This window comes from Stenella coeruleoalba, assembly GCF_951394435.1.
Source record: "Stenella coeruleoalba genome assembly, chromosome: 8".
NCBI lineage: Eukaryota > Metazoa > Chordata > Mammalia > Artiodactyla > Delphinidae > Stenella > Stenella coeruleoalba.
The window spans coordinates 11,242,073-11,260,210 of record NC_137154.1 but is presented as its reverse complement, the minus strand read 5'-3'; the positions used below and the strand labels follow the sequence as shown (position 1 = coordinate 11,260,210).

General features: G+C 47.2%; 1 protein-coding gene across 1 annotated transcript; it reads right to left on the bottom strand.

Annotated features, from left to right (window-relative positions):
* Positions 1-7,159: 7,159 nt before the first annotated feature.
* Positions 7,160-13,679, bottom strand: LOC307189873 (macrophage-expressed gene 1 protein-like; the record flags this gene model as incomplete). Its single annotated transcript, XM_079928361.1, is given in 6 exon segments — positions 7,160-7,700; positions 7,703-8,690; positions 8,693-8,898; positions 8,901-9,642; positions 9,645-9,750; positions 13,672-13,679. Coding segments are annotated over 6 exon segments (2,418 nt in total). The 3' UTR covers positions 7,160-7,332.
* Between the last annotated feature and the right edge of the window lie 4,459 nt (positions 13,680-18,138).

Below are 18,138 nucleotides of genomic sequence, written 5' to 3'. Positions count from 1 at the left end.
TGGTCACTACAGCTTTACTAGACTTAAGGCACATCAGGAAATCACCCCATTCTACATCTCCTGTCTTGGGAAAATTTGCATCTCTAAAGTGTTTCATTTTATTCATTTTATTCTATCTGTGCCCCTACCTCCCTTTCCACATGACTAACTCCTGTTCTTGCTTCAGGATCCAGATCACATATCACTTGCTTTGTGAAAACATCCCTGATCTATACACCTGTATCACTGCCCTCTCGTCTTTGCTGCGACTTGCACCTGGTACGCCATCTACTATCACCGTTGCTTCTACTACTGATTACTATGACGACCACTGCTGCTGCTAATAATAATATGGAGCTCTGACACTGAACTAGGTGCTCTGTACAAAGCAGCTCACTTAATCCTCACAACAGCCCATCACACTCAAGGTTATAATCATTTCTACTTTACAGATAAGAGAACTCAAGTTCAGAAAGGTTAAGTGACTCACCCAAAGTTGCAGAGCTGGGAATTGGCAGAGCTGGGATTCAAATTGAGGTATTTGAATATACAAAAAATATACATTTTTTCTTTACATAGCTATTATACGACTTAGTACCCTGCATATTGGTTATTTATGTCTATGTCTCTCTTCTGCTGGAGTGTGGGCTCCTTGAAGCCAGGGGCTGTGTTTTCCCTGGCATCATGTAAATGCTCATCAAAGGTTACCTGAATGAGAGGAGGGAGGCAGGTAGATATAGTGATGAAGGGAATGGAAGGTGGTGTGTAGTAGAATGATCACTGTTTATATTGATGTTTCCCAACCTTTTTGACAGAAATGATAATGTTGCTAACTTGGAGAGGATCTGGGTTCTAGGAGAAGGGTGCTCTAGGATGGAGGAAAGTGGACCATGATAAGGACTGTAAATCTGGCAACCTCAGTCCCCAATTAGTTACTGTAGTGTTGAAGGGATCAGTACATCTTGGCATCCATTGGACAGTCTGTGCTTTATATGAAGGGTTAACAAACTATTTCTTAAGGACCAGATAGTAAGTATTTTATACTTTTGTGTTATGAGGTCTCTGTTGCAACTATTCAACTCTGCCACTGCAGCATGGAAACAGTTATAGAAAACACGTAAACAAATGAGTGTGGCTGTGTTCCAATAAAACTTTATTTACAAAAACAGGTCCCAGGCTTTGGCCATGTTTGCTGACGCCAGATCTGTATGAATTTTATGCTTCAGAGCTTTGGGTCCTTCTCCTCTCAGCCCAGTTTTTAACTTTGAGGAAGTTGCAAGGGAGGCAAAACTTTACCGCTACCCACCTTAGATTTTCAGCTGAGACCCTTCACAAAAAGGGAAAAACAACAGTTTATTAAAGTATGCAGTGGGGACTTCCCTGCTGGCACAGTGGTTAAGACTCCCCGCTCCCAGTGCAGGAGGCCTGGGTTCGACCAGGGAACTAGATCCCACATGCATGCTGCAACTAAGATTTCGCATGCCACCACTAAGAGTTTGCATGCCACAACTAAGGAGCCCGCCTGCTGCAACTAAGACCCAGCACAACCAAATAAATTAAATAAATAAATTTTTTTTTTAAAAAACCATACAGTGTACATCACTCAGGAGAAAACTGAACCAGAAGTAACTCAAAATGGCGGCTTAGAATTCCAATTTATGTAGCATCGTCAACAAGAATAATAAATTTGTAGAGAAATGACGTGACACAGGAAAGCTTAGGCTTCTGGGGGCGGGGGGGGAACTATGGGAAGATAAATATATGGGAGGAAAATTAATGGAGTAAAGTTTGTTTGCAGGTTCCCCTGGTGCCTTCTCTGGGCTGATAAGAGTCTGTCTTAGTAAAAATAGAATTTATATTCCGCTTTTAGGCAGAAAAGGGGGAGATTTTTCTGCATTTGCTGCTTCTTAATTGCCTTTAGTTCCAAATCATTTTTATGTCAAAGAGCATATTTTGGGATGACTTTCTGGTTTCCTTCAAAGTCCAATTTATTAATTTGTTCTTTTATGAATGGTGCTTTTGGTATCATATCTAAAAATCTTTGCCTAACTCAAGTCACAGAGATTTTTCCCCTATATTTTTTCCTCCAGTGTTTTTTATCTTCCCCACTTAGTAAAGGGTCATCCTTCTTAGGAGCCCCTTAAGAATGAATAAATGAATGATTTAAATGAAAGAACAGAAAACCCTTCTTTCTTCCTTACCTCCTGAGCTCTCCCCATCCTGGACTCTCCAAACCATGAAGCTCAGCAGAGGTTCCTTGAACCCCAGTCTGATTTTTGAGCCCCCAACCTTGCTGATTTTTTTGCCTATAACTTAGTGATTCCCAGCCTTTCAATGCTGCAACATTCTTTTTACAACAAACACACAGCCACTTTTATTTGCACCTCCAACCTGTTTTATTTTATTTATTTATTTATTTATTTATTGGCTGCCTCATGGCATGCAGGATCTTAGTTCCCTGACCAGGGATCAAACCCGTGACCCCTGCAGTGGAAGCACAGAGTCTTAACCACTGGACCCCTAGGAAGTCCCCTTCCAACCTGTTTTAAAAACAACACCATAGTTTTAAAATTAAATTTAAAATTCGCTTTCATTGTCAAATTTTCAGGAACTCCTTGAGATAACCAGAGACTATCTGCTTTACAACAGTCCCTCTCTATGAAGTACAGAGAACAAACACCACAGGATGATTTGGACCAAGGCTAAAGCTATAGGTAGTGAAACTGCGACTGGGATAAGGAGAGGGCTTGGAAGCTGGGGCTCAGAGGTTTCCCAGGTTCACCCTCGTGAATCTTCCTCCACAACTGCTCAGTTCTGTTATCCATTTCTTTAGTTTTTAAAAATAATACACGGTGTTTTATGTAAATGCCTATCTTACAAAATTTTGAAAAATGAGTTAATCAAGAGGGAATATAAGTACAGAAAAATTGGGACTAAGGTTGAGTTTAGCAACAAGAATGTTGAAGAAGGGGCCAAACTTTGGCTCTAGGCTCTCTGGAAGTCAAAATAAGGAGAAAGGTCTCTTTGTTTTATATGACTTACAGTGTCTGTAAGATCGCAACAACCCAGTTGCTCAAGAGAAGCCTGTTCCAGGAGGGGACATTGTGTGATATCCAAGGAGCAGCTCCGTGACAGCAAGTTGTCCATCAGCCCCCATTTTATCATCAGCTGGGATGGAATTTCAGCAGGCTGTCCACCCTGTTACTCAGAGCTCTAAAAGGAACTTGGAGATGTGGTGGTTACCCCATGCCACCACCTCTCCCTCTCTCATCCTTTTTATTTTTACTTTTTGTCTACTTGCCTAGAATATTTTGAGACAGTGAAAACTGAGTTTTATTTATCTTTGTATTTATTCAAGCACTTAGACTGGGCAAAATGAGGCTTAAAACTGGTTCATTCATGAGAATTCCCTGGCGGTCCAGTGGTTAGAACTCTGCGATCTCATTGCCGAGGGCTCGGGTTCGATCCCAGGGCAACTAAAATCCCATAAGCTGTGCGGTGCAACCAAAAAAACCAAAACCCAAAGAAACTCAAGACGAAAAACAACAAAAAAAACTTGTTCAATCATGAAATAATACAGTTAAGAATCCCAGAAGGGCAGATAAACTAAAAGGATTTGATAGCTGGGTCTAATCACTTGGGGCCTCCCAAGATCTCTTCTGGTTTTCTTTCATTCAGCAAACTTGTAGAGCAGCTACCAGGTGTTCTGCCTGATGCTGAGCTCTGGAAATAACTGCAATGAACACAACACCTTCCTTTTCTCCCACTCAAAGAGCTCATGAGCGGGTTGGAAGGAGAACTCGTGCAAAGTGACAGGCTCGTAGTTACATGCTGCTAAAGAGGTTAGGAGGAGTAAGAGACAAATTCTTCCTGGGAAATTGAAGGAGTATGTGAGGGTAGGGGGAGAGGGGGCGAACAGAAATGTATTCTTGTGTATTCTCAGGGAGGTGACCTTTGAACCCAGTCTTGATTGATGAGCAAGATTTCATCAGCCAGGGGCTTCCCTGGTGGCGCAGTGGTTGAGAGTCCGCCTGCCGATGCAGGGGACACGGGTTCGTGCCCCGTTCCGGGAGGATCCCATATGCCACGGAGCGGCTGGGCCCGTGAGCCATGGCCGCTGGGCCTGCGCGTCCGGAGCCTGTGCTACGCAACGGGAGAGGCCACAACAGTGAGAGGCCCGCGTACCGCAAAAAAAAAAAAAAAAAAAAAAAATTATATATATATATATATATATATATATATATATATATATATATATTTCATCAGCCAGGAATTGACATGATGTGGGAATCAGCACAGGGAATGTGTATCATGGGGAGAGACTAGCTGGAGATCAGGGTGATAAAGTGGACCTGGGCCCAATGGCAAACAGTCACGTATAAAAGTGGAGCGACGTATCTTTTGATTGACATGTCCGATATAATTATTTATAGTGCCTCCTTTTGGTCTCAACAGGGTCCAGATTTCGATGAGCACTTACATAGCCACCCTACTCATAGGATGGTTCATTTTGCCCCTTTTCTTCTTTATTCCACATCAAAATCTTTTATTATGCCCTGATCCCCATCTTGCTCGTATCAGTCGGAGAGCTCAGTTTTTAGAGCCTGGAGGGCTACTCCAGGAAATGAACTGAGACCATCAGAAATGGGCATTCGGTTTCTGTTGAAAGGATTCTCCTGGGCCAGCAGAACTGAGCAAATCTGAAAAGGGGCCTGGCTGAGACAAGAGTCCCGTCCCATGCTAGAAACATTATCAGCACCCTCCCAGTTAGAATTTGCAACCCTCATGCATTTTCCCATAATGCTTTCTTTGAAGCTCTATGACATTTTTACAATGGGTAATTTATGTTTTGTGGGTGTCTTACCCACTCAACTGTGAGCCCCAATCATACAACTTTGTGTACCCAGTCCCGCACATTGTGACATGCCAGCTGTGAGGCACTGTACCAAGGTATTTCTTTGCATTGTCTCATTTAATCCTTGCAACAATGTATGACATCAGTCTTATGATTATCCCTACTTTATAGATGAGATTGGTTCTCAGAGGGGTGAGACAATTTTCTCGTAATCACAGAGCTAGTTAGCAGCTGTGCTGGGAGTTGAGCCCAGTTTGTCAGATTTGATTCTGGTATCCCACTCTTAAAGCAGTGGCAAATAAGATCCCAAAGGGTTAGTGTCACCAATTTCAAATTTAGAAAGGCCAGGCTGTTCCAAGGTGCTTTGCATCCATTAGCTCATTTAATCTTCTCAAGTGACCTAGGAATTTAACATGCTAACTCCACTTTATAGAGGACCAAACTGAGGCATAAGGGATTTCCAGAGGCCCATATTTGACCCAGACCAAGCCCATAGCTTTACTACTGTGCTCAGCAAAGAAATAAATGAAGTAATCTTTGCACAGAATGAATTCTAAGTCTGTAGTAGGCACTAGCCATTATTATTCTTATTATTTGTCACATGACTGTGGGCAAGTCAACCTCTGTGAGCCTCAGTTTCCTCATCCATAGCATAAGAACTACTTACCTACCTTAAGTTCTGTGGAAAACAGAAAAAGTCTCTACAAATGGTAGTGACCACGAGTCCGGAGAAGGCTCAGGAGAGCCACTAGTCGGTCAGTTCTTAGCTCACAGTCGGCTCCAATGTGCCCGTATCAGACCAGTAGGAGAAATGATCTCAAACATCTAGAGTTATTTGGATTTCAACTGCCTCTTCCTCTCAGGACTCAGAGTTTGCACTATCTCATCAAGATCGTGATATATTCCAATTTGTAGCCAGAGTAGATGAAACACCAAGAAGAAAAATGACTCACTTAGGTCACTCAGGTCATGGAAATGGGGTCTTGTCAACCCCGTGAGGCCACACTTGCCGGCTCCCTAGGGTCTCTCCAGGTACCTTTGGAATTGGCTCTAAAATTCACACATGAGGGGCCCATTTGGGTTAGGTCCTGCATGCCCTGTGGTTCCAAGGTTAGGGTTTAATGTGACACCCTGTTTGTCCTTGTGACAACTACTGACCCACACTCTGGGCTTAAATTGCGATGAGGCTTGTGTTCTAGGAACGTTGCAAAACTGAACACTGGTCCCAAGAGACTGCAGTCTTGGGTTAAAGAATGAAAATGTACTCTGGTGTACTTGAGAGAAACAGGATCTCCAAAGGGAAAACTCTTCCATTGGGGGTGACGACTCTAGTTTTCCAAAGCTAAGTTTCATGGAACATAGAATGAAATGGAAGAGTGGAAGAGTTTTCCCTTGACTTTCCAGTGTTTTGACTGTGATCATATCTTGATAGTTTGTATCACATCTTACATTGTGATCCCATATAAACCATACAAAACTGACATTTTTTGGTGAATCAAAAATGATTGGAGGGGGGCTTCCCTGGTGGCGCAGTGGTTGAGGGTTCGCCTGCCGATGCGGGGGGCACGGGTTCGTGCCCCGGTCCGGGAGGATCCCGCATGCCGCGGAGCGGCTGGGCCCGTGGGCCATGGCCGCTGGGCCTGCGCGTCCGGAGCCTGTGCTCCGCGACGGGAGGGGCCGCGGCGGTGAGAGGCCCGCGTACCGCAAAAAAAAAAAAAAAAAAGAAGAAAAAAAAAAAAAAAAGAAGAAAAAAAAAAAAAAAATGATTGGAGGGAATTCCCTGGCAGTCCAGTGGTTAGTGGTTACAACTCCGTGCTTTCACTGCTGAGGGTTCAATCCCTGGTTGGGGAACTAAGATCCCGCAAGCTGCGTGGCGTGGCCAAAAAAAAAAAAAAAAAAATATTGGATATGGGCAATTTTATGTGATTAACCTATTTCACAAAATAATTATTATAGCTGTTTCATGCAATGTACTTTTTGCTGTCATTAAAAAAATTTTGCTGATTACAACTTAATTCATTTCATCATCCACAAGTAGGTCAGGTCCTATTTGGAAAACAAAAAACAAAAAGACCCTCTGAGTTAAACCAAGCCCAAGAGGAAACTTTTTGGGTTCAAGGCAATGATTCTGGGAAAACAAATGGACAGAATGAATTTTATAACAGTTACAAAAAAAAAAAATTCTAACTTCAAAGCTACATAATATGTCCTGGGGTCAATGCTGATACTGTCTCCCCTGTTCGCCCACCCCTCCAGCAGAGAACACCAGGAATAGAGCTGTATTTGAACAAAGTTGGGTTTATTGGCTCCTTGCAACAAGGGAGGCGCCCAACATGGGAGCACACCAAGGAGAATGGGGCGCCTCTCAGCAAGAGGGCGTTAGGGAGAGGTTGCTACAGGACTTGAGCTTGGGCTAGGTGATTTGGAGGCAGGCTTGAGGAAGTACAGTTTAGTCCTGGTAACTTCAGGAAGTGGGGCCAGTTCTATGATTAGGTATCTTACATCTTTTTACCTAGGCAGTAGAAGAAACAGAAGGGGCTAGAGCTCTGACTAGCAATGATGCAGCAGTCCTGTTTTGTTAAAGTCGAGACAGAATTCTTGTCGTTCTGTACGCATTCAGACTGAGCTGGGCTCTCAGTGGTTTCTGTGGCCCCATAGGCCCTCTGTTCCTCTGTCAGGATGGCTTCCTGCAGTCTCCTGTAAGCCCCTTTCTTATAGAACCCGAAGCCACAGCTTACCCCCAGAGCAAGAGCCACCAAGGCCACCGTGGCACCCACCCAGAAGCCAACAATGGCCCCCACGCTGGGTCCCCAGCCAGCCTGGCTCAAGAGCTTGGCAGACAGGCATGGGTCATTAATATTGGCCGCTGCCAGCGGTCAGAGCCTTGCAGCCTCGCCCAGCCCCGCTGACCACTGGAGTCAACCAGGACAGACAGCCTGGGGGTGCTGCTTCTGTCGAGCAACGGGGGATGGGGAATAAATGGGGGCATCCGAACAGCTGCCTGCTGCTGGTCCAAGAGGACCCCAGCCCTGAGGCAGCAGAGGATTTGGCAGCCATGGCTGAGGTAAGCCTGGTGTTGGCTGTACCCTGCTGGGCATTTCATGGGGAAATCCGTGGGGCTGTCCTGGTAGAACACCTCCTTCATGAGCCCAGGGCTCTGGCCCTTCACAAGGCCAGCCAAGGGGTTGCCCGCCTGGCAGCTGAAGAAACCCCCAAAGGGGACTGCCTGGGCTGTACCCAGCTCTGAGTCGCTACTGACACAGACCTTGTGGTCGCCAAAGAGTGTCAGTGGGTAGAAGTGGGAGGGGCAAGCCTGGGACCCAGTGAGCGGGTTTGGGTTGCCTGGGCTATACAGGCCTCCAAAGAGGAGGCCCGCAGTGGTGGGCAGGGAGGCCCCCGAGGGCGCGCACCAGGAGGCAGCCAGGCGCACGGCATTCCGATGCTCATGGATAGCGCACACCGTCGAGCAGCATCGGAAGAAGAGCCGGCACCTTCGGCAGTGCTGCCGGCACTCAGGACCGGCCTCGCTCCACGTCTTCAGCCCGCCGCTCCGGGCGCAGGCCGTGTAGTTGGCCGGGCAAGAGGCTTTGCCGGTGAGCGGGTTCGGGATGTGATAGGCCCGGCAGAGGTGATCGGCACGCCGCCCGGACACGGCCTCGCATTCCTGGAAGACACCGCCGAAGCTGAAGTTGGCGCGGCAGCGGCCTCCGCGAGAACCATCGTCCACATTGGCCTGGGGGTCGAAGACGGGAGCCCCAAGCTTCAAGCATCCGGGACGCGTGTTGACCGCGTAGTAGCGGTGGATGGCCCAGCGCACGCGCGGCCGCCCCCCAGCGCACGCGCGGCCGCCACCCGGGCCTCTGGGAGCTCGGGCAGCGTCTCCAGCTGGAGCAGCACCGGCAGGGGCGGGCCCGACCTACCGATGGCCGCCAGCCGGTTGCCGATGCCCTCCTGCCACTTCGGTAGGGTGATGCCCGGGCAGAAGGGCACGCCACCGTGGCTGTGCATCTTGGAGGCCACCGGGTTCCGCCCGAGGTTCTGGAGAAGCCGGCTCTGCACCTGCAGGAAACCCCATCCCCAGCGTTGACCGCGTGGAAGAACAAGGCCGAGGCGGCGAACGTGATGTTGATCTTGTCTCGGGCTTCGCTGTCCACCAGCTCCCGCCTCACCTGGTATTCCTGCACCAAGGCAGCCCCGGCCTCCACGTCGGTGAGAACGTGCGTGCCGTACCTAAGCACAAGCATCTCCGCCAGGTATTTGGCCTCCCGGGTCTGGTTGTTCTCCAGGTGGTCGCTGAGGGTCAGCAGATGTCGCAGAAAGTCGGGCTGGAAGTCGGGGTTCTCCGGGGCCTTCACAGAGTAGATAACATGGCGGATCTGCACCCTGGTCGTGACCGTCTGGTACTCCAGGCTGTACTTCCTGACGTTCCGGCAGTCCACGGAGAGCTTACCATTGAGGTCGGGGAGGAAGGAGAGCTCAGCGTTGATGGAGGCGGCCCAGGTGTCAGTGTAGTTGACCCGGTGGTCGATGAGCTCCGTGCGGGTCTCCACGATACTCTCCCGCCGCGGGACCACCTGCACGCGGTCTGGGATGAGGTACTCGCCGTCCTCGGTGGTGAGGCACTGCAAATAGTCTCTCCTGAGCACCTGCCCCAGCTCGACGTTGCGCAGGTTGTCCCAGCCGCCTCCTGCCAGCGCCCCCAGCACGGACACATTCAGGGTCTGCCTGCAGCCTTGGAAGCCCGGCGCCCTCTGTTCCCCCATCACACCGCACCTGGCCAAGAGGAGGACCAGCAAGGGCGCAAGGTAAGGCACAGGGCCATGGCTGGAGGAGAGCTTCGCCTGGGCAGCCTGCTGCGCCTTAGCTCCTCCAGGGTTGGGGTCGCAGAGGGGGAATTCTCAGCCTGGGAGCTGATGCTAATTAAGCCTCAAGGCAGTGACTCAGCCCACCTCAAGCCCCTCCCAGGTTCCTCTCCTGAAGTCTTCAGAGGAAAGAATGGCAGGCAGGTCTCCTATCAGAAGCACCAAGGGGAGTGAAGCTAATTCCAGACTTTGGGTCCGGGAAGAGTAAATTAGAGTGGCGAATTGCCCGAAGGCCCTCTTGAATTCATCTCTGCGAAGGAAATCCAACCTCATCTGTTGAATACCTGGTATTTCAGTCTCCACCTCTCTCTTGGCCACTGGACGCAGTTAGGGTCCTATTATTCCAAGTGTCAAGTTCAGCCTCGGTGAGGAAGTAGCCCAGGAAAACGGGGCCTTTCCCCAGTTGACCTGTGGGCACTGTGTCTAGGAGGTCACATTCACTCCAGGCTGATTTCTTTGTGGGCCTTCAGCAGATATTACAGAAAAGAGCCCCTTTCTGGACTAGAGCAGGTTCAGGGCAGCTCTAAAAAAAAAAAAAAAAAATCAAGTATGGCTGTGCCAGTGTTCCACAGCCCTGACATATGCGTAGGACAGAGCTTCTCAAGGGGGCTTAGCACACTTCACAAACAGTCCAGGGCCCAAGAATTTTCCTCCTCTTCCATCTGCTTGGAGCTCTCTAGGGCCCCTGTCCCCCCGCGATCAGCAGCTGCTCTAAATGACACCCTGAGCTGGTGCTTTATAATCCCATTCTAAGATCTCACCAGTCTCTTTTTACACATTAGGAAACAGGCCCAGAGAAGTCAGGGAAAGTACCCAGTGTCACAGTTAGGTACCCAGGGGAGGCAGCATTCGAATCCAGGTTCATCTGATGCCAAAGCACAGTTTCCATCCACTGATCTGGGCTCAGGGCTTCTTCTTCCTATTCAGTGTCAGGGTCTTCTTGATTTTTGTCTCTCCTAGGGCTTTTGGGGTTCAAGAAGGCTCCTGGGGGTTTCCCTGGTGGCGCACTGGTTGAGAGCCTGCCTGCCGTTGCAGGGGACACGGGTTCGTGCCCCAGTCCGGGAAGATCCCACATGCCGCGAAGTGGCTGGGCCCGTGAGCCATGGCCGCTGAGCCTGCGCGTCCGGAGCCTGTGCTCCGCAACGGGAGAGGCCACAACAGTGAGAGGACCGCTTACCGCAAAAAAAAAAAAAAAAAAAAAAAAAAAAAGAAGGCTCCTGGAAAGGGCATGTGGGATCACTGAACCCTGTGGTATCACTCCTGGTTACACCTGTTTGCAGTGGTGTGGTTGGGGCAGAGGTCTTTTCTCCCCATCGTGTATGGGAGAGACAGTAATTTCTGGAAGAATAGGTACTGGTCTTGACATCTCAAGATCTGAACTGGAGTCTGGGCTCCGTCATCGCAGCAGCTGAGCCCTCCCACTAGCGTGGCTTTCTTCTCTGAGTCCCACTTCCCTCCTCTGTTACATGATGAAAGCAATACAAAGCTCTTCAGGCTTGAGCTATTGGATGTAAGATGCCCAGCAAGTTGCCTGGCACAAAATAGGGTGTTCATTCAGTGAAATGGGTTAAGTGACTTGTTTAAGGTCTGAATTCGCACCCAAGTTGGTCTGAATCCAAAGTCTAGTGCTCTTTCTACCACCGTGTGGTTCCCTCTGATCTCTATGTTTGCAATTCTTTGATCAAAAAGTGTCATTTATTTATCCTAAGGTAGTTTAGGATGGAGAATTTGCTAGAGAAGCAAATTCCCGTTCTCTGGGAAAGCAGTAAAGCTTCCCCCCCCCCCCAGTGTATCTTCCTATGACAGGGACAAGTAATCACACTGCTTTCCCACATTCCGCGCTTGTGACTTAGGAACAAACACCTCAAGTCATAAATTCAAAGCAACTGGAAATGTATCACGTTGGGTGATAGCTCTTTCCCAGGACCTTGGGCAGGTTTGTGGGTGTTTTATGGCAGTGGATACAAGAGAAGATAAGCATGCTTTGGTTGAATGGTGGCTAAGCCTTTGCTGACGTGGATCAGATGCCAGCAAGAGGAGGGCGAGGAAAATCGTGACGATGTTTTGTTACCAGCCCTGGGCAGCCTTGGCCGAGACACGGGGACTAAGAGGGTCAAACGGTGCTCAGCCCTCACATCCCCCGGTTGTTCAGAGGCAGCGTAAGGAACACACAGGCAGGACAGCCTTGAGTCAGACGTCAAGGCCCCCGTGGGACCAGGGATAAAAAGTGTGACTTCCTGCAAAACAGGAACAACTAGGACTTTTCTAGCTATTCACTTTTAAAAATCACAACAAATGATTGTTATGGAAAATGAAGAGTCAAGAGATTAGATAAAGTGAAAAGGTCCTCCTTCACCCAGTTCTATTCCCCACAAATAACCACTGTGATCAGGTGGGCATATATCCTTCCAGACATGTCTCCTTGTGTGAACCCAGGCTCATGGACACATACTGTTTTCTTCTGCGAAAGTGGTACCAGGCCGTATGTTGATTTTACTGTGGAGAAATGGATTCCCAGGGAACGTGTGGTGCGCCAGGACTGTAGCAGGGCCAGATCTGAGTCCCTGTGTCCTGACAACCAGGCTCGGTCCAGGCCCCACCCTGCTTCACAGCCCGAGGCAGTGCCAATTCCAGTTGAGAGTCCTAGGGGACACACATGCAATTACCCTGGCAGATAGGCAGAGAAAACAGTCCAAATATTTAACACCCTGCAAGTTGCCGGTGAAGCCAGTCAGAACGGACACTAGCTGCAAGTGGCCTTCCTGGGGTTACTGGCTAAATATTGGCCCCTGCATGTAGGGGTCTTATGGTCGAAACCAAGTTTGTGTGCCCGACACCAGTGAGGAATTTGGAGTGCAGGAAGGTTTATTGCAGGACGCCAAACAAGGAGAATGGGCAGCGAGCTGCTCAAAAGACCTGAACTCCCCAATAATCTTGGGGGAAGAATTAAAGGCAGAATTTGGAATGAGGGCTTCAGGTTGTGTGACTTTCTTCTGATTGGTTGGTGGTGAAGTAACAGGGCGATGTCTCCGGAGTCTCAACCTTCTGGTTCCAGCTAGTCTGGGGTCTACATGCTTGTGGTCAGCAGGTGGTCACTATCATCCACCTGGGTGGGTGAATCTTAGTTTCTGTAGAAGAACTGAGAGGTGTGTATTAGATTGTTATCTATAGCCTTTCAGGAGGAACTAGGAGTCTTGTGACTATATTAGCCTATTAACTGCTGAGCCTGCTCTTTGGAACTTGGGGAAGGCCTAGAAGACTCAAAACTTGTTTTTATTTTTTTTCCTACAAACAAGAAACAGGAGACATTGAGGGGCTTTTGTACCCAGGAGAGCTCCAGAGTCCTGTTTGATTTCAGTCTCATTCCACACCCTACTTGTTTCTAGACGCTTATTTGAGAAGGGAATACATGAATGAATGAATGGATGAAGGAGGATGCAAAGTGGTCCTAAATAACAACACAGAGGAAGAAACTCCTTTCAACAGAATCACAACATTATTAACTGCAGCATTATCTGCGTATATATTTTTCAAATAAGGACAAGGACCAAGTAATCATGCTGCTTGAAAAAAAATCATGCTGCTTGTCAAAGGGAAAGAGGCAATAATGATAAAGAAGTAGAGGGGGAAGTTAGCTGGAGATTGGCAGAACTGATTTGGGATAGAGCGTGGCACTTAGTGGCTCTGGGATCTCCGATGAGTGACTTAATCTCCTTGAACTTCTTTTCTGTAAACATCTGTGAATGTGAGGGGGAGGAGAGGAACACGGTGACTTAACCAATATTATGCCGATTAAGGGCGAGATAGGCTGAAAAGTCTGGGGGACTTTTAGTCTGGTGTGTTCAATGTCAGGGGCAGCCCAGGGGCCTAAATTCCAGTCTTATGGACTCAATCATCCTGAATTCAAGCTGATGGGGATTCTGGGTTAAACTTCTAAGTGACTCCTCTTGCCTCTGTGTGGAAACCCACCCTCACTCTGCCATCGACGCCCAAGAGTCATCTGACCAAGGGACTTGTAGGATAAAGAAACTTCCAGTTCCCACTCCTCCCCTCCTTCCAAAGACACCTGGGAATCCTTGCTTCCTGCACAACCCCTGCCTTTCCTGTGATACTTTTCCTCGTGGATTTTTCCCGGGTCTGCCTCACCTGGCGATGGATACACGTATTCTCTGCAACTTAGCTTGGAGAAGATCCAGAATCATCAAAGCGATGAGGAAAGCTGGCAGTGGGTACAGACTCTAGAAAACCCTGACCAGCGTCACTGAATTAACCTGTTTATACCGTCGTTGTATCTTAACCTACAGTGCTTCGTGGCTTTGTAGAGCAGGAAAAATAATGTCCCTCCACCTCTCTGAGTTCTTGACTGAGACCCCCTGTAATAAAAGACAGATTAACCAGAGAAAACCAGGTTTATAATATGTCTACCTCATGGATACATGGGAGATACCCAGGGGGAAATGAATAGCTCAGAGAGGTTGGCTTTAGAATTTAGGCTTAAATATCCTTTTAATAGGAAAAGAAGAGGTGGCCACAAAGGCCTCTTGAGGGAGAACAAGTGATTTTTAGGAAAGATGAATGGGTCCTTAGAAGACAGATGGGAGGTGTGATTGTGATAAAGTTCATCTGGTTCTGGTGTTGACCTGTAGTCTCCTCTCCTGTGCTGAGTAGTACATCTTCCCTGGATGCTGAGCTCCTGGGGAGGGGGGTTTATGACAATTGAGTTCCTTTTGGAAGATTTCTCTTTAGACAGATAAGGAAAGTTCAGAGAAAGCCTCTTCCTGCATTTGCTGTTTTCCAAATGCCTTTAGCTTGAAATAAGCAATATACTAAAGCAGCGTATTTGGGGACAGTCCGCCCTGCTACCCGTCAGCTTATAGCATTGATTCCCAACGAAGCCTGTTAAACATAAAGGTTCTTGGGTTCCACTGAACAGGAACTTCTGAAGATGAGTTCTGAGAATCTGTATTTTGACAAAGTTCTGAGACACAAACTACCTGTACTCCACAGAGCTTACTCTTCATGTTAACCTAGTATTCCAATCTGTTCATTAGCATAATTTTACTATACCAGGTGATTCTTGCCTAGACAAGTGGCCTAATTATTCTTTTCAGAATATCCATCAACGCCTCAAGGAAAGCACAACTCCCTTGCCTTGTCTTGCTTTTGCTGCCTGCCTTAGACTGTTGTGTTGTGATCTCTACCCAGTCCTAGTCAAGACAACCCTCCCTCTCCATTGAGGGACCTGCCGTAAACCAAACTTCCAGTTCTCACTAATTCTAGCCTTGCCTTTCCCTCTCTGAGACACTGCCAAACCTCTGCTGAGATGGAGTCCTCCCTGTCTCATCAGCTGATTATTTTTTGATGGTATTTGGGGAGCTGGCATTCCCTGGACCCCAGGAGATTCTATGGCACAGTTGGATTTGAGAACTACTGGACAAAATGAAGTCCAAATTGCTGAGCCTAACGTACAAGGTCCCCAGTAGTCTGACTGTTGCCTCACTTACAAACCAATTGTCCACTGACTCTTTTTTACAAACCATACACTTTAGCCCATTCTTTTGTGTCTTTAGATACTTTGTGCTTTTATCCAGGCTCTTCTCTCTGCTCATCCTTCTATATCTCAGCATCTTTTTCTCACCGTTATTGTAACCAGTCTCCAGTGATGGTCCCCAATTAACCACCCCTCCCAGGATTCATGCCCCTGTGAGGTCCTATCCCACAGTGAATCTGGGCTGGCCCTGTGACTCATTTTAACTAATTCAATGTGGCAGACAGTAAGCTGTGTCCTCACTAGGGCCTAAATGTAAGACCCGGAAACCTGCACTCCTGAGAGCCCTGAACCATCCAGCTATTCTCCTGGAGAGGCCATACAGAGAGGGAGAGACCATGTGACTATTTGGAGAGATGCACGGCCTGCTCTGCCAGTGTCCTGGTTTAGCTCAGCCTTCGTGCCGTCTCCATGGAGGCTATGTAGGAGCTCCCAGCCAACCTCCCATGGAAGGAAAAAGTGCCCGGTTGAACCCAGTCAAAGCACAGAAGAGTGAATGATAAAGAATTATTGTTTGAAGCCAGTAAATTTTGTGGTGGCTAGTTACACAGCAGTAGTCAACCAAATATGAACTTTCAAGCCTTATCTCAAAAACCACTCCTTTATGGGCTTTTTGCATTGTCTCACTCAACTGCCTTCCCATTTCCACAGTGGGAAGCAGAAATCACCTAGTTCCCTGCTGGAGTCGAAAGGAACACATTCAGCTTCCTGAGTGGAAACTTTGATTTTTTTCTGGTCTCCTCCTGAAGAGTATTCCATGAATTCAACCTGTTTTGCGGCCAATGGGCCTTTTTAGGTGAGACTAGCAATTTAGGGAAAACTCCACCAAGGGTCAGAACAATCTGTGATGTGCACTGCAAGCCAGTAGATCAAATGTGCGTTACGCTGATAAAATCACTATCCTGATACATCCTGATATCCTGAGAGGTTTTTGTTTTGGGGTTTTTTTTTTTTTGCCCTGCCGCATGGCATGCGGGATCTTAGTTCCCCTGCAGTGAAGGTGCGGAGCCCTAACCACTGGACCACCAGCAAATTCCCCTGAGAGCGTTTACATTTTTTTTTTTAAATCTTATTACTTTCATTATTAAAATTTTTTTTGCATTGAAATATAGTTGGTTTACAATCTTTTGTTAGTTTCAGGTGTACAGCAAAGTGATTCCATTTTATATATATATTCTTTTTTAGATTCTTTTCCATTATAGGTCATTACAGATATTAAATATAGTTCCCTGTGCTATACAGTATGTCCTTGTTGGTTATCTATTTTATATATAGTACTGTGTATATTTTAATCCCAAACTCCTAATTTATTCCCCATCCCCCTTCTCCTGGAATCGTAGCTTTTAATCTTTCAAGTCACCGGGTTATGGTTTATCTGATAGAGGCTGGAATAACTTTTGAGAGGATGTGGGCATACAACCACAGGGGCAAGCGTAAGGGGAAAAAACGTGAAGGATGGCGGTGGCTTTCAACCCTCTTGGTTTATGGTGCAGGCTTTCGATCGAGGTTTTACCCTCTGAGCATACTTCTGCCAGTTTTAAAAGCCAAGTAGCAATAAAATAAAAGGCTCCCCCTAGTGGTGAGCAGTTGATTTTATTCTGGAAGCCGGGAGTGTTCCTCCCTGCGTCGTGGGCATCGTTGACCAGCAGAGGGCAGTGCAGACAGCAAGAGACATCAGTTGGCAGGCTCTTTTATGAGCTATAATGAATTTTATTTTCCTTCAATTACGGTAAAAAACACGTAACATAAAATTTACCACCTTACCTTTTCTAATTGTATAGTTCAGTAGTGTTAACTATATTCACAATGTTGTGTAACCAATCTCCAGAATGTTTCCTCTTGCAAAACTGAAACTCTGCACTCATTAAACAGCTCACCATTCCCCCGCCCCCACGCCTCCCCTCCAGTCGCTGGCAACACCTTTCTACTTTCTGTCTGGATGAATTTGATTACTCTAGATACCTCAGAGAAGTGGAACCGTACAGTGTTTGTCTTTTTGTGACTGGCTTGTTTCACTTAGCTTCATGTCTTCAAGGTTTATTCGCGCTGTAACATGTGTCAGAATTTCCTTCCACTTTTCGGAGCAACTATTTTTGCACGTCTCCTCTCCTTGATTCAACACGTCAGGGTATGTCATGTGTTTGTTAACGGGGGCATCACTGTCTCCCTTCAATTCTTTCCTGTGCCGCCCACATACACGTGTTTACTGTACAGCCTGGTGCTACCTACGTGGCGTTCACGGAAGGATGGAGCGGGAAAACTGATACATTTCACCGGGCCATCCCCGCAGAGGGCATTCTGGCCATCCGTATAAGAACCAGGACGTTGTTCATACTCCGCCTTTGATTCAGTGTCTCCACTGAATTCTGGGAATTCATTTAGAAGAAATGGTTCAAGGAGGAAAAGAGTATTCACATTCAAAATATTTAGAGTGGTACATGAAAGCATGGTAGAAATTGGTCTCCTTGATGATCTCACATTTCAATCTCAGGGTCCAGGTTACACCTGCAGGGATGTTTTAATCTCATCTTGGCTTAAGTACAGTGCACACACTGTCTTGTTCCCAAGATATTATTTGTTCAACGAAACCGGTGTACTCTGCGTAAACTGCTTTTACATGAATCCAAACTGCTCAGAGGGTTCTTAAATTACATTAAGCAAATATTTCTTTTAATCAAATACGTTTTTCCTTTTTTATTAAAGAACATTTACTGAACAACAGCTATGTGAAAAACACTCTACTGGGCACTCCAGAAACACAAGCAAGCAAGAAGCTTTAGTGTCTTCATTATTTACCCATTCATTAAACTACAGTCCCAGGTCTTTTTTATATTTTTTTGGCTGTGGCGTGCGGCTTGCAGGATCTTAGTTCCCCGACCAGTGACCGAACCCAA